General features: G+C 40.1%; 1 protein-coding gene across 1 annotated transcript in view; it reads right to left on the reverse strand.

Annotated features, from left to right (window-relative positions):
* st6galnac5a (ST6 (alpha-N-acetyl-neuraminyl-2,3-beta-galactosyl-1,3)-N-acetylgalactosaminide alpha-2,6-sialyltransferase 5a) overlaps positions 1-16,154 on the reverse strand; it is a 54,758-nt gene that overhangs the window by 18,495 nt on the left and 20,109 nt on the right. Inside the window, exon 3 of the mRNA XM_067606478.1 lies at positions 8,214-8,626. Coding sequence (XP_067462579.1) covers positions 8,214-8,626 — 413 coding nt within the window. The remainder of the gene's footprint in view (positions 1-8,213; positions 8,627-16,154) is intronic.

Here is a 16,154-nt window from a genome sequence, read left to right on the forward strand (position 1 = left end):
AAGTCCTGCATTGACTTCAGGAGTGCTTTCTGCTCGAGCTTAAACACTCTGTTCTCCAATAGTAGCATATGGGTCCTCTCATCCCAGCTGTCTGGGATCTCTCATCATGGCAGACTTTGACACTCCTGACTTATTGGTAATGATGAGTGAGTCTGGACTCTACTCCTCTGATACTCCTCTTTCTCCCTTTGTTGGTAAGTTAGAACATGTGTTGAGGTGGGCAGCGAACTCCATCTCCTTGATTCTTGACCAGTCGTGCCAGGTGTGTAGTCTGCCTCCGCACCCGCACTGTGGGCTTATCTGGATAGTTTGACATTGTTGACAACAGTAGGCCTGGATCTGGCTCCAAGGACCATGTAAAAATTGGGGACACAGGTGGTTCTACTAACAAAATCCAGGTCCACTGACGGGTGTCTGATAAGAACAAACTAAATGTCACTTTTTTTTTCTCAATTATTCTTCATTTATTAGCACACGAACAACACATGGTCATTATTCCATACAGTATGTGGATGTATAGGTGGGTGTGGTTCTGAAATGATATAAAATGCTGTATATAACTAGGTTACAAATAAACCATAAACATCAAATATCAAATGAAATGGACAGAATTCAATAGATGTATATCAATAACCTTGATAATTGCTGGTATATGGGCTAACAGTTAACAAAGTAACAAACCAGGCATATAATGAAGTATTCCCTATAGAGAGAAAGAATTACTATGGCATATCAGGTCTGCGCAACAGCGCAGTACGGTGGAAAATATCTTTACCAAATTGAATATCAGTGATAACAGTAATAAGTCTGCAGATACACAATAATTACTTAGGTTAAACTATATTATGAACGGTACTGCACCAGATAATGCACCCAATAATGGAAAATTTGACTCTTGCAGTGTCCATGAATAAATGCACAATATTAAGTCGCGTGTAACCTCGCACACTCATCAATTACTCTTGATAACATACCTTTATAGGTCCTACATGTGGTCTTCCCGTTCCCACCAGAGTTCAGACTTATGTTTTTCACGTATGCACATAGTAATGTCCAAAGTTTAATCCAACAAGGGAAAACGCCTTTAGGAGCGCCTCCATTTCAGGTTAGCATCCTTCTCTATCAAGAGCCACTGTGATCTGAGCCAAGAAGGGCGGAACATAAGCTTACTGCATGCTGATAAGTTCATCGTTCAGGTAGAGCAAGATAATACTGATAGAGAGAGAGGCTATTTTACTACAGCCACATCAGTCCGCACAAAGTGATGGCCTTTTTTTTTTAACATGCATTAAAGCAAACAATCATGTTAAACTCCTTGTCTACATTATTTCTTCCCAATCTGACCTTTCATACAACGGTTCCTGCTGTTTTACTGTGACGCCAAACAACCCAAACCCACTGAATCAATCAGTCTGCACTGGCTGAGTGACAGTGTGATGAATAGTGACGATGCACTTTTGTTCAACTTTTATCATTATTAGTCTGTCCATGCGACAAACAACAGTGTCGACACAAAGTGACGCTATTGCAGCTGAAGCACAGGCTCCTCATTTTTATTTAATTAAGACAGGACCCAGGTTGTTTGGAACTTGTTGATTTGCTGTGATATGCAAACAGAAACACAGCCAGTAGGCTTTAATATGACAACAGCCGGGTCTCTAACACACACACATACACACACACACATACACACACACATCTTTGGAAAATGAGAAAACTTTCATAGTTTGAAAGCACAACATTTTGTCATCAAGCAATCTGTGGTGGATACATGGAGGTCTTAGTCAGGAGACATGCAGCTAATCTCACTTAAGAAGTCTTCCTCATTTCCTTGTTTATGAACATGCTGATGAATAATGTGGTGTGAAATGTCAAGCTCTTAGCTTCGATGGCGTCTTTAAAAGGACTGGAATCAAGCTGTGAGTGGGATAGACAGATTTATCCCTGTGAAGGAGAACTGTGCGGCTCCCCGTGTTTGCACAGTTTGGTATTGTAAATCTAGCAATTAAAGAGTAGTTTAACTGTGTGTTGATCCTTAAAGTCTTAAAATCTTATTTCTATTAAAATGAGTAAAAAGTGAGAGTACTTTCAAACGACCCTCATATCTAATAAAGGAGATGACTGGTTTAAAGATGAATAGTGCAGTGCCTGTTAAAAATGTGCCTGTTCAGAACAGGCCGATTGCTTATTATTTCTCGAGAACTGCATATGTATATAACAATTGACAAACATATCAATTAAAACAATAAGGAATTAATAAATTAAATGTTTTTTATCCAGACAGAAACTTCACCAGTGGGACTAAACAGTTGAACTGTAGAAGCAGTTTATAGCCTTCCATTGATTGATTCTGCTGCCAATCAAACAATCTGCCCTCCTATTGGCTAGTTTTACTGCCTCTGCTCTGTTTTTTTCTCCTGTGTAAACTCGTTCTTCTTTCTCAGGCAGTTTAACTTAGCGGGTTGCGTGCCTTTGTCCCGCTCAGCAAGTCAGAGCCCAGAAGCCCCACCCCACTCAATCAATCAATCAATCAACTTGTATTTATATAGCGCCAAATCAGAACAAAAGTCATCTAAGGGCACTTTTCACATAGAGCCGGTCGAAACCGTACTCTTTAATTTACAGAGACCCAACAATTCCCCCATGAGTAAGCACTTTTACACAACAGCGATAAGGAAAAACTCCCCTTTAACGGGTAGAAACCTCAAGCAGAACCCGGCAGCACTCAGAGACGGAGCTGAGCGGTTCGCTGTCTGCTTGTTTATTCAAAGTTTGTTAACATTAAATGTGTTGCATGTCCAAATTGCACCATATTCAACACTGCATGTCCTTTGGTCCCCAGTAATACACCCGCCAAGTGTGGAGTCGATCAGATGAACGGTTGTCAAGATATGCAAAGGACAAACAGACAGACTGAGATTCCTTGCTTTTTAGTTTGATGAACTGCAGTGCCTATTCAAAACGTGTCTGAGACATCCTGCAGTGAGTCTTGAACGTACATGCCAAATTTTGTTCACAGCACACTGTTCAATAGTAGAGCTTATGTCTCTTAAACTTTTACAAGTCATTAACACTACGGCTATAATCCCACCTCTGACCACAATGTGAGTTGCAATGGCAGAGTTGTGCTGTAGAAGAAGCACATCAACATTGTTTATGAGGTATTTTTATATATTTCTCAAGAACCACTCATCCAAAGAACTCCATACATCAACACTGCACTTTCTCGGGTTCCCAGCAATACACCTGCCAAGCACAAACATACATACATACAGACTGACAGCTTTTCCTTGCTTTATATAGTAATAATAATTTTAAAAGAGCAGCTGTGTTGTCCTTGAGTTTATTATAATGGTTATGCAACTGCTGAGGGTTAAAGGTCACATGAAAGTGGGATTAGGTGTAATTAGTTAAAGCTAAAACACCTGTTGATCAATCAGTATCAGTGCACTCTTATAAGTACATATAAATGAAAAACATTAGTGAAAAAACAACAAATGTTTTGTCTTAATTCATTCTTTCATGAGGTTCCAGGTTTTTTTTGCTTCCCTTAATAAGAAACACCAGCAGGCACATACAGCATAAATCTTATACCTGATGCTATCTACCTAAGTGACTATAGTGATTAGAGGTTGCTTGGTGCTGATTCTTAATTAAAGGCATCATTTTTTTTCCAAGGCCATCTGTATCTACTTGACTTTCATGGTTCGTTCTGTCTGATTAAAGTTCCCATTTTTGTTGCATCACTTTGTTTTTACATTTCTAAGAAGTGGAAACAGCAAGAACTGCTCTGGCATTTATTTTGTTTGCTATCTCTTTCCATGCATCTTTTTGGATTAGATTCCCCCTTTTTTATATTATATATTATTATATCTTCTTTGATGTACCTCCTTGACCAGCAGCACTTTCCTCTGCTTCAGTTTGTTTTTGTTTTGTCCTATTTTCTGTGTTTTTCTCCTTGTGAAAATGCATATGTGGAAAAAAAGTTGCATAAAGACTTTTGTGGCTCCAGAAGAAGCTGTGTGAAATCTTATCGATTCTATCACACTAAACCTTTTGCATCTGATAAATGACAGCGTCTGTCGGGGCTGAAGGCTACAAGTGTGAAAATGAAAAAAATCTGTGGGTGTGGTGATAGAAAGAAGAGAGGTTACCAGACGTCTGTAGCCCACTCCTCATCTCTGCTCGAGGCTACATTAGCCACTATTAGCATAACCAGCCCAGTCTCTTCAATCTGTGTACAAATAACACAACTTAACAATTTCAAATTGCATGCAGTGTATACGCCAAAGTCTAATCCTTCCCATCGATGTGATGTCAATATAATGCAACTTTCTTTTATTTTATAAGGTGATTTTGGGCTTATTAGGAAGAAGTGGGCTTGGCTTATGCACTGCATGCAATTTGAAAGTGTAAAGTCATGTTATTTGTACGCAGATTGTGAGACTGGGTTGGCATAGCACACTCCAAATCTACGACTGAACTGTTAGGCATCCAGTGTGGGTAATGTAGGTGTGGAATAAAAAGAAGAGTAAAAAAGACAATATCTCTGGTTCTACTGCATCGGTTTTGATCCCTTATTAAAAAAAACTGTTCATGACGAGTCTGACAATGTTGTAGGAGTGCGGCGCTCTTTTATATGGTCAGAGGATACTTATTATTAATTACATGTGTTAATTGCTCCTGGAGATATTAATGATTTCACAATTAAAATTTAGTTTAAAAATGAAATAGATTGTTGCTTTTACGTTTTATCACTAAGAGAGTTTTAAAGAAAAATTAAAAACATCCTTGAGTCTGACTGGCTTTGTCTGCTCTGAGCATTAAGTACATGTGATTAATCACATGATCACTTAAGGGGTCTCGTGAACTGCATGATCAGTATGACATATTTTTCACTTTAAGCAGAGACATTTTCCCTCCTGTGTTGACTTTTTAATAATTCGTAAGTGTAATTATCAAAACGTTGATAAATACAGATTAAGGTGTTGGAAACATGCACTTATAATAGTTGAGGATAGGGTATCCTGGTGGTCTAGGTGTTAAGATGCATATCATATAACCACAACACACCAGGTTCAATTCCAGCTGGGGACTTTTTGTTGCACGTCCCTCTCTGTCGCTCCCCCCATGTTTCCTGCCTGTTGCTTACACTGTCACTATCCAATAAAAGCAAAATTACCCCCCTAAAGCAAAAACCAACAAACAAAAAAAGCCTATATTCATGGAGGAGGTCTGGTTCTGGTTGCTCCTGATCCATTTCATCCTGTAAGGCTCCTATTGCAACCAACTGTTCTTCTCAGGTCTGTGTATTCTCTGCTGCTGCAGCTGTTGCATCATTCTCTGTCGCACAGCTGGCCTGCTGAGGCTCTTCTCTCTTTCTGTTTTTGACCTTTTCTCATAAGTCACCACAGAACGATTTTGTGCGTTAGCTGGCCTGGTAGACCTTTTGAAGATTTAACATCAACATCCATGTTGTCAGCTCTCCAGTTGTGAGTAGACGGTCTGTTAAAGAGATCAAACATGTAATCTTTTCATAATTGAACAATCTCTCACCACCAGACCTGCCGCCTACACATTTTGTTCCAGCAACCTACACCTTAACTCGGCCCAGATGGATCCAGTAGAAACCTAACAGTGCAACACGGTGGAGCTTTTAGTGATTACAATAAAGCATAACAGGAACATAAAACAAGGAATGAAAATGAAAGTTATTTCAAAAGCTAATTTGCCTTTAATCACCAGGCGAGGCTCATTCTAGCCCAGCAATTTAACACAGAGGATGGAGAGGGACACCTGTTTCTCATTGCTCCTCTGCTGGTGTTATTAAAATGTGTGGATGTGGCAACATCCCACACCATCTTAATTACCTTTACTGAAATGGCATAGCCCATAATTACAATTACAGGCTGCAGGGTTGCCGATTGCACAGTTGATTACCCAGAAACTCTGCTATTAATGCCGCTCACACAGGCTCCAAATCCTTAAAGACCATAGGATTCATTATATAAATGAGGTAAAAATATCATCATTTCATAAAGGTACGGCACATTTTGCATACTGATGGCTTCCTTTAAACTCTTCTCAAATGAATCTTTTAAAACTAATACTTTTTAGGCTTTCTCTTTCTCTTCCCATGCTCCACCGAGCAGAAATACCCTCAAATAAGCTCCACAAAAGTTAATGCCTAATGTCATAAAGGATGAGAAACAGGAAATAGGAGCAGCAACAGAAACCGTTTGATCACTGTTAACATTTACCATGATTGGAGGCACAGATTCTGAGGGATGGATGTCCAAGCTATTCACCAAATCCTCTACTTGGCAATTTCCCCCTTGACATCTATCTTAAGCTGAAATCAGATTCAGTCTCCACTGACAACCCGGACAAAGGATCAGACAAAGACACAGAGAGAGAGAGAGAGAGACACAAGCAGAGCCTGTATGGTAGTGTTTTCATTAAGCATTAATGGCCACGGGACTGAGAACTCAGCTTGGTTTCATTAAATTTTAGTCCTTTTAACACTGTTCAGCCTAAGAGAAGGTGATGCAGAAATAGAATCTCAGCCATTTGCACATCACACACAAGCAAAGCAGAGGTTTTTTTTTTTTGTCTTCAGTTACATCACTATTTAACTTTGAGCATTAACAACTTTCCCTTGGTGGTGCATTCAAGTGGTTGCAGGAAACTCCAGCATCAATGACTTGAGAATGCAAATAGTGGCAAGAAACCATTAGCATTTTCCTTATGTCCATGTTTTTTCTTGAAAGACAGTTATTAAACAACACAGATTGAATCTCATGTCTCAGCACTGAATGCACTGTAGTACCAAATGTTACTACTGTATTACTATATAATGACCTTGACAGAAAAATAAGCAACACACTCGCTACTCTACACATTCAAGTTGATGGATTACCTACTGTATCTCAAGCAAATTTAATTTCTCTGCAAGTTGATTTTCATATTGTAACGAAATAATAGAGACAGACCTGGAAGACAGGAAATTAATCTTAAAATGTGTGGAATAATATTGTAAAATATGTGTTTTGTTGTTATAGTCCGAACTCGACTTGGACCCGGCAGCCTGCATACACATACTGTTCTAGGGCACAAGTATGATTAATGTAAGGGTGCAGATGACTAATTTGTAGAACAAAATACTAATAACTGTGGTAGAACTTACAAAATGTGGCTGGAATATTATGTATTTTGTGTAAATTGAACAAAACTAAACCTTACTATGTTAGAAAAATAATGACTGTGTTGCCTTGAAAGTCTGTATGGAACTGGTTCTGACTCTTTTCTTGCTTTTTATATGTAGGACTAGTTTTACTGTCTTGTTTTAGAAGACTTGCATGTTGTGTCAATGTATTTTAACCACTTTTAATCTATTTTGTCTTCCTGGAGGCATAAAATAATATAATAAATAGACGTATAATGATAAAAAAATATCTTCTGACTTCTGACTTTTTCCACAAGCTATCCTCATTTTTGACTGACCAGGGAGTATTTCATTTATCAAATAGTTCATAAAAAATATATAATACAACACACTCAACTTACTATGATAAAGCTGAGTGTTGTATCTTTGAAGTATTGAAAATGAATAGAAAAAGTGGGCTAGGACAGCACACCTAGTATACTATTTTCATTTTGAATTGGCAATTCAAAGTCCTAGCCCACTTTTTCTATTCATCAAATAGTAAAATGTGCCCTTAATACTTGCTGGGCTAAGTACAAAAGATTTGGGAGACATAAGCAGAAATATAAGCTCATATCCACCAATTTGCACCAATCTGAACTGAACCACGTTTTATCTCACACAGCTGCACATTTTTACCTTCTCCCACACCTTGTCTGGGGAGGAAACAGACCTATTATGTCCAATACTTACAATAACTAACAAACAAGTACCTCCATTCATAAGAATATGGTGATACTGAACAATAAATAAAGGTCCGCAGTTGGATAGGAATCTTAACATGCTGTTATTGTGTACCAGTGAATACAGGCCCTATTCAATCAGTGATTATAGCTTAAATATGCAAAACCACCACACTGATATGCTTTTCTATCCCCACAAAGCATGACAACAATAGAGTGATTTCACCGTAATTAAATTTGATACATTTTCTGTCCTCCATACACCTCATGGTCAGAATCCAAATGACTTCTCTCATTGTATTCATGCACATTCATCTTCCCCTCACCTGTCCTTGCCAGTTTCCTTCTTGAAGAGCTCGTCAAACTGCAGCATCTTCTGCCAGGAGATGATGTAGACTTTGAGTTTGGGCAGCACCTGGTTCATCAGCCTCAGGTTGTTGTACACCAGGCCCTTCCCGTCACGCCTCATGTAGCTGCTGGGGCCCCAGAAGATGAACACCGTGTCCTGGCTGGCGTTGAGCAGCTCGTGGCGACTTCGCAGGACCCGCTGCATGCTGGAGTGAGCGATGACGCGCAGGGAAGTGCGGCGGCCGACGTCACGGGCGTAACCCCTGGCGGTGGGAGCATCATTCATGCGAATGACACACTCGGCCTGGTCGATCTCTTCACCCCGACCGCCTCCGATGAGGTGACCTGAGCTGGTCACCAGGGCGCAGGTCTTGCAGTGCATCTTGAGAGGCTGATTAAAGGAAGCAGAGCATAAAAAAACAGGAATGAAGTCAACAATAAAAAATAAGCTCTCTCATACTAATATTACTGTGCATCAAAATATTTGGCCTCTTCGTTCCCTGTGGAAGCGACTGCAGCACAACCAGCAGAATTTTCATGTTAGTTTTGCACCGTGTTTATGATAAAGTTATTTTACAAACAACACACTGTGGTTTTTTTTTTTTCAGTAGTCAAAAATGCTCTGAGAGCTGTGTTTGGCCCTTGGTTTATACAGATATGTGCAAAGCAGACAGAAATGCACACCTTGGGGAACTTTGGTAAAAAGCTTCACTATGTGTTTGAGGTGGAAAATGCTTTGTTGACAAATGTGTAGAGACAGACCCTCCTGGGTATATGTAGCTTGTCATATTGCTTTGCGATTAGTAGGAACCCCGGGGTCTTACGAAGGATTCACCTTAAATCTTTCTCCCACTCGCACACAACAGAGGAATATGTGTTTACCTCCACAGTCACAGTTCTGATGCATACGATTCATATTGCATACTTATTAAATAGGGAGCTTTCCATTATTCCAATTATTTTCCCTAAAATATATCTGATATAGATAACTAATGAGAGATATAACTGAAATAAACACACAAATCAGTTAACTACATCTTGAAAAAATGTGATTTTCTTTTGGCAGCATAAGCTACCAGGACATATTTGTCATACTGGTGATTGCAAAATGATCCATTCATCAAACGAGGATGAATCAAAGCATGTCAAAGCCACGACAATGAATAATTAAGAAATCTCTGTCACATATTGTTTTACAAACAGGAGCAGGTATAGTGAACTGAGCAGTAGCGTCATATTTGTGTGAAGAATTTCAACAGCATCACATGCATCCCTGATGTTTTCTAGCAAATGCAACATGTGATTTTCTGGTATTTTATTAACTTAAATTTATGGCCATGATTATAAAGACATATGATTTTTTTTTTTAGCATTTTCCTGATTGTTTTGCTAAAATTTTTCCTCACATAATCACAAAATGCTCCTTTGCCATTGTTAGAAACGCAGCCGCCACTTGAGACCACAACATCGGGAGCATCTGTACATGCAAACTGTGGTTCATTACATGTGTGGCCTCTTTTTGTCAACGGCATGTTCATTCGAGGATGTGCATGCACATAAATCATTAACATAGACCTATTTGTGTATGTTAGCTGCTCTACATGTACTGAAGCTGCTGCACATGTACTGTATGTGTGCATGTGGGTGTGTCCGGGATTTTCCTTGCTTCCACACAGACCCCTGCACTGAAAATCAATGATATGCAAACCAGACCTTGCAGAGCCCTCTAATGTGCCCTGAAATATCTCCCCAGCAGAAATATGGTAGTTATTTACATGCTTATAGCCATAACAAATTTACATTTTCATGGCATTAACGAGAACAAATGGTTAGCCGGGTGAGGGGGTGGCGGGATATGTGTCATTATCATCCTCATCTGCTGACTTTGACTTAGTGGCAGATTACCGGCAGAACTGGCTCATCTGGTTAATGAGACATTAAGGAGCAGAGATAGGGAGAGATGGAAAAGAAGAGGTGGGGGAGAGGAAACATAGATAAGAAAAGAAACTGGGTGAGAAAGTGATGGGGAAAAAAAAGGGAAAAAGAAAAGCTGGCAAAAGAGAAAGAGATATATGAAGGCAGTGAGAGCCACACCGGTACCACAGTGTTTGATGAAATATAGAGCTAATGAGGTCCTGGCGGTCTACACCAGCAGCAGCATCCATCCACTCCTCCCATCTCCCCCTGTCCTTCCTTCTCCCACCTGGCAGCACCTTGACAGCCAATCTGGCTATAGTGCTGCAACACCAGTGGAGCAGGTCAGAAATCCCATTTTCACCCAGGGGCTTTTAAGTGGCTCCACAGACCCTATTTTCTCTTCCTCTGTCTCACGGAGAATTTAAGTGAGCCTTGCTGGCCAGAATTGGCCTCTTCAGGGAGCCCAGTCAGGCTATTACCAAGAAATAGGCTGGATGGTCTGAACAAGGCTCTCCATTTCAGCCAGAATTACATGACCCAACCAATATGGTGGTTTGGGTTGAGGTGATGGAGTCGAAGTAAACTGTAGTTTACCTCTCGACGTGGCGTTCAGGGCCGGCTGTGAGCGTCTCCTGACTCCTGAAAACTGAAAAATTTCACTCATGTTGAATTTATCCTCGACAAAATGTGCTCCGCTCAATAATTGATGCGATAAATTGTTCATAATTCAAGACACATCTATCATTTATGTATTTGAAATCACTTGCTTTGTTCTTCATAACAAAACACCTCTAATCATAGTTGCCGCAAGTGTTTTAAAGTGTATTCCTTCAACGTCTTGTTACATCACCTGATCAAAGCTGTAATCAGTGACATAATGTATGTTGACCACTGTTATGCTATTTTATCTTATTGGTGGCATAAAAATAGATAAAAGGGAGCAAAAATGACTATATTCAGGTAATGTTATTCAGGTTTGCATGAAATAAACATTAATTTCTCTTCTGCACCTGGGGTGACCAGACATCCTGAAAAATTTGAGACAGTATCTAATTATGAGCAGCTGTCCAGAATCCTGAATCCTGTTCTGTTCGTCCCAAAAATTAGACTAAACCCAAGTTTTGATTAGTTATAGTCTATTATTTTTTTTTAGTGTTGAGTTTTGATTTTCGCGTGTGTTACTGTTCGTTGACACTGAATGGAATGTACTGGAGACCACACCCACCTCCAACTCCCCTGTCCTGCCCTGAATTTCACCCATTTTCATATGGTCACCCTATCTTTACCACATCATCACAAGAAGAAGAAAAAAACCTTATAACTTCTGACTTTTCCCAGATGCCGTCCTTATTTTTGAGATAATCTAATAATACATTTCTAATAAACAATTTCAGGAGCATTTTTCATAATCACACAGCATGCTGAGTCCATATTTCTTCAATAAGTTGACAGATGGAAAAGGATTTAGAGCCACAGAGGAGTCATTCAAAAATAGCTGATATTCTACGGTACATTCAACAAATTGTGTGATTCTTTAGGGAGTGAAAGGTGGTTTTATATCTTTTATTTGCCTGAAAAGGGGCAGATAATTTTTGAAGCTTGAGACTAAAAATATTTTCATTATTGATTAATCTGCTGATTATTCTCTCAGTTAATCCAGTAATCATTTGGTCTATAAAATATTATATTTAATCTTTTGTGGCTTGGAGTTAAGTGTGCAGGATTTACCTTTTTTTCACTGATTCTATAAAATATCAGAAAATAGAATAGAAAAAGTTTTCTTTTGTTCAAACAACAGCGCAAAACCAACAGAGATTCAACTCAGCAAACAGAGAAAAGAAAATCCTCATTGGACCAAATGGCTTTTAGCTTGAAAACGTGTCAAATTATTTCTGTCAATTGATTAATCGATTAATTGACCAATCATTTCAGTGCTCGATAGTTGCATTGTTTATGTACTACATCATAAAGACACCACTACAAATGTGCTTTTTTTTCTAGTGTAAGTGGAGGGATTTTCACATAAATATATTTTGCTTTATACTGTTAAACAGTGTACATATATTATGACATTAAAAATTAGCTCTCACGGGATGAAAAGATAATATTTCATGTCATTATAGGGTTTTCAGCCAAAGAGAGATGAAAGGTAACCTTGTCCCACTTGCGGCACACACTGGGAGCTCGCCCTGGTTTCATTAAGCTTATCCATCCATCCACAGTGGCCTAGTAAAGGTACGGAAACAACATGCAGACAGACAACGGCCTGTCACATCTCTGCTTCACCTGCCGGAGTGACAACCCAGACAGCCGAGGCAGCCCTCCTCTGTTTCCTTATTCTGTCGGCATCTGAACCTTTCTCTGCTTCCAGAGCACCTGTCCTTCACTGGGCTGTATGAACCATCACACTCTGCCCACTGCTCACCCCGCCTGACATCCTGACCCGCTCTGTGTGGAAGAAAACATGTCTGTCAGAGCTGCAGGGATTAACCTTGAGAAGATGGTGGAGGGGATGAAAAGGGAGAAGGAGCTCTGTCCCAGACCACCTGGGGAGGCGGTATCCTTGAAAGCTGAGGGAGACGGGGTGGGTGTTTGGGAACCAAATAGAGACGTTGAGTCACTAGATAGTCTTCTGGTGTTGATTCGAGTATAGAAAAAATCACGAGGCTCACCTTTTAAAATGTGTTTCCAGATGTATTGAGGCTGTTTCGGGGATCATGTGTGAGTCTGGTATTACTGAGTGGCAGTTGAAGACCGTGTACAAGAGTGTGAAATTAAACAACAGGGAGGAATAAAAGCCATAGAGGGCTCATGTAATCACACATTATTACTACGTGATTGTAGTTGGAAAAGATTGTGCAGTTCAGCCCGGCCTGATTGGCTTCGTGGTCAGCGCTCAGAGCCCTTCGCTGCCCATGGGTAACATGGGCAATAATTGGTGGTTAAAACTCACATGGGTCTTAAGGGTGTGTGAAATCAGATTTAATTCCTCACCCGACTCCCCCCCCCACTTCACTTCCCCAACCTAGCTCAGTCCCTTGAGGAAAAGACATACTTACACTGCAGTGAACCTTTACGCTTGATGTATGCCATACCCCCTCAGAGCGAAGAAATAGCATTCGAGTGTTGTTATTGATTTTGTGTGGGTGAATGCAGTGGGAAGGGGGGATCGAGCTAGAGCTTAGTGAGGATGCAGGGTCTTCAAGGATGCGAAATGGAGGATATGGCCAGTAAATGTGAGCGTTGAGAGGCGGCAATCATCAAGCCCAGCAGGATGCTGTCTGACTGTCTAGTATCAGCCCAGAGATGCCACAAAAGAACAGAGCATTTTCAGCCTCCTCCGGGCTGACCTTTAGGCTTGTGAAAGACGCCTTTGTTTTCTATAGCCTCCTCAGAGAGACGGCTTCCACACACGGTCAGATATTAATGGTGGCTTGAAGCAAAAAAGCTCTGAAAAGTTCTTAAAAAAAGAAAAAGGGGGGAATAATGACCGCAATATATAAGTATCTTTTATTGTATGTCACATCGGTCATGTGCTGCTCATGTGTTGCTCATGTGGGTTGTGAATGCAGCTTTTGTCCTCCATGGATGACTGATGGGTCATATTTTCCAGTGTTATACTGGTGAAAAAAACAAAGCAGGTTTTGATTAGAAACGACCAAAGAGTGTACAGCCATGTTAGCGGCTCTGTGAGGTTGAACTGTTGCCAACTAAGTGACTGCAAACTAGATTTGGTGACTTTTAGACATGTTTAGTGACTTTTTTTTTTCAGTGACAAGTCAAGAGACTTTTTGGACAGACCTTACACTGTCCTTGGAGGGAGTCACCAGTATTTCTCAGTGAATGTGCGCTAACGCTAGCTGTGGTTCTCTGACTGACTGTGTTCATTGGATGGGATAGAACAGCAGCACATTCAGTGGACCAATCATCAGCCAGACAGAGACGTGAATGAGTTGTGAATGTGCATACCTATCAACCCATCAATGATCCCCATTGTTTGACTGGAAACTCCTGCTACTTTTTTTTAATTCTAAATTTATTTAACTTGACTATTTTGTCAAAATAGACAGAGTTAACAATGGTGAGTTTATTTCAGTGTCTGGATAATCTCTCTATTCATGACACTTAGCTTATACAGTCTATACAACAGCCTGTATAAAATAGTTTTTTAATATGAGAGGTAGATTTAGAAGCATATTGAGGATATAGCTGGTTAAAAATGCTAAAAAGCTAAAAACCTAATGATATAGCTAGTTAGAGTCAGTTTTGACTTTCTTTAGTTTGATTTTTTAAAACATTGTATATGTAATTACATTATGTCGTCACATATGTGCGTGTGACATCATCTAGCTACATCTAGCAACTGATCGAGCAGGCTTTAGCCATTTCCCAGTGGAAATAGTTGTCAACACTTTTGCTTTGTGCTAAATGCTAACACTAGCATGGCAACATGGTCACCGTGACAATGCTAACATGCTGATGTTTTACAGGTACAATGTTTACCATGTTCACAATCTTAGTTAAGTGTGTCAACTTGCAACGCTTGAAAAGATTTAGCACTAAACACAAATAACAGCTGAGGCTGATGGGAAAGCCATTAGTTTTGCAGATATTTGGTAATAAACAAAAGTATCAGACAAGTTGAAAATGTGACCTGATGATGGCGCTAGTCAGGATCACCAAAGTTATTACAGTTCATCCTAAGGGGGACATGGATGTCTGCAAAAAAATTTCATGACGATCCATCCAACAGTTGTGGAGCCATTTCACTCAAATCCAGAATCGTCATCCTCATGGTGGTACTAGAAGTAAAGTAAGAGGATCACCAAAGTCATTAGGATTCATCCTCTGGACACCATGGATATCTGCACCAAATCTTGTGGCAATTAATCCAACAGCTGTTGATATTTTTTCAGCCTGGACCAAAGTGGTGGATTGAACAACAGACAGACTTTGCCTTTAGCCATGCCACTTGAATGCACACAGTTACAAATAACACAACTAATAATTGTAAAAAATATCCTCAAACAAAATAAATCAACAATGCAGAGTGGAAGACAGACTGGTTAGGAAAAAAAATGTCATCACAATCTTTTGTAAAGCCAGCTGTTTTTTATCTGCCGAGTAAAGTTAAGACAAATCTCTCTGGGATGAATCGAGCATATATTTGCAATGCTAATGTATTATTTTATCATTCAGTTGGAAAAAAACATCATTAAAAACTCTAAAATCAGATAAAGGGACAAAAATGCCCTCAACATTTCTTAAGCTGGTTCCTACTGTGAGATCCAAAATGTGCAATTTATGATATGAGAGGATTAAAAGAAGAGAAAGAGAGGGAGAAATGGAAGGATAAAGCAATGAAATGGACGGGGACAGAGAGCATGAACAAGTGAATGAATAGAGTTAACGAACGGAGAAACAAAACACCAATTAGAGTCAATGGCAGGAAAGGCGGAGCAGACTGGAGGGGCCGCGTGAGTCCGGTTACCAATTAGAGTAAAATCTCTCAGCAGCTGGAGGCAACAGCAGAGAGAAAAAAATTCAGTTATGGCTGTATAGGAGTTCTGTTTAGACCAGAATGAAAACCTGCTTCTATTGTGCTGATGAGTGCTGGCACACACACACAGTCCGGCAGGTTGAGTGCTGCAGGGCAGAGTCGATGGAGGAGGGCTTATTTGGAGCTGTTTGTCCAGCGTGCACGTTTGACCAGTCATTAGAGGGAGCTGAGGTGGGAAGCGAGCGCTGTTGAGAACTAATGAAGACGAGGAGAGGAGGAGGAAGAGGAGGAGGACTGGAGAGAGGAGGGAAGAGAGGGAGAGAGAGTGGATATCGAAACAGGGGCAATTAGGGATTCCAGCGGTCAGCAGTCATACTCCAGGTTGACAGCTCCTGCTGCGCTGACGCTCTGGTCTTAATTAAAGCAGAGTTTTCTGTGAGCACCTTGAAAAAGAAGACATCTTTGATGGAGGGCAATTATCTACTTCAGAAAAAAAAAATGT

Source organism: Thunnus thynnus, chromosome 12, assembly GCF_963924715.1.
Source record: "Thunnus thynnus chromosome 12, fThuThy2.1, whole genome shotgun sequence".
Lineage (NCBI taxonomy): Eukaryota > Metazoa > Chordata > Actinopteri > Scombriformes > Scombridae > Thunnus > Thunnus thynnus.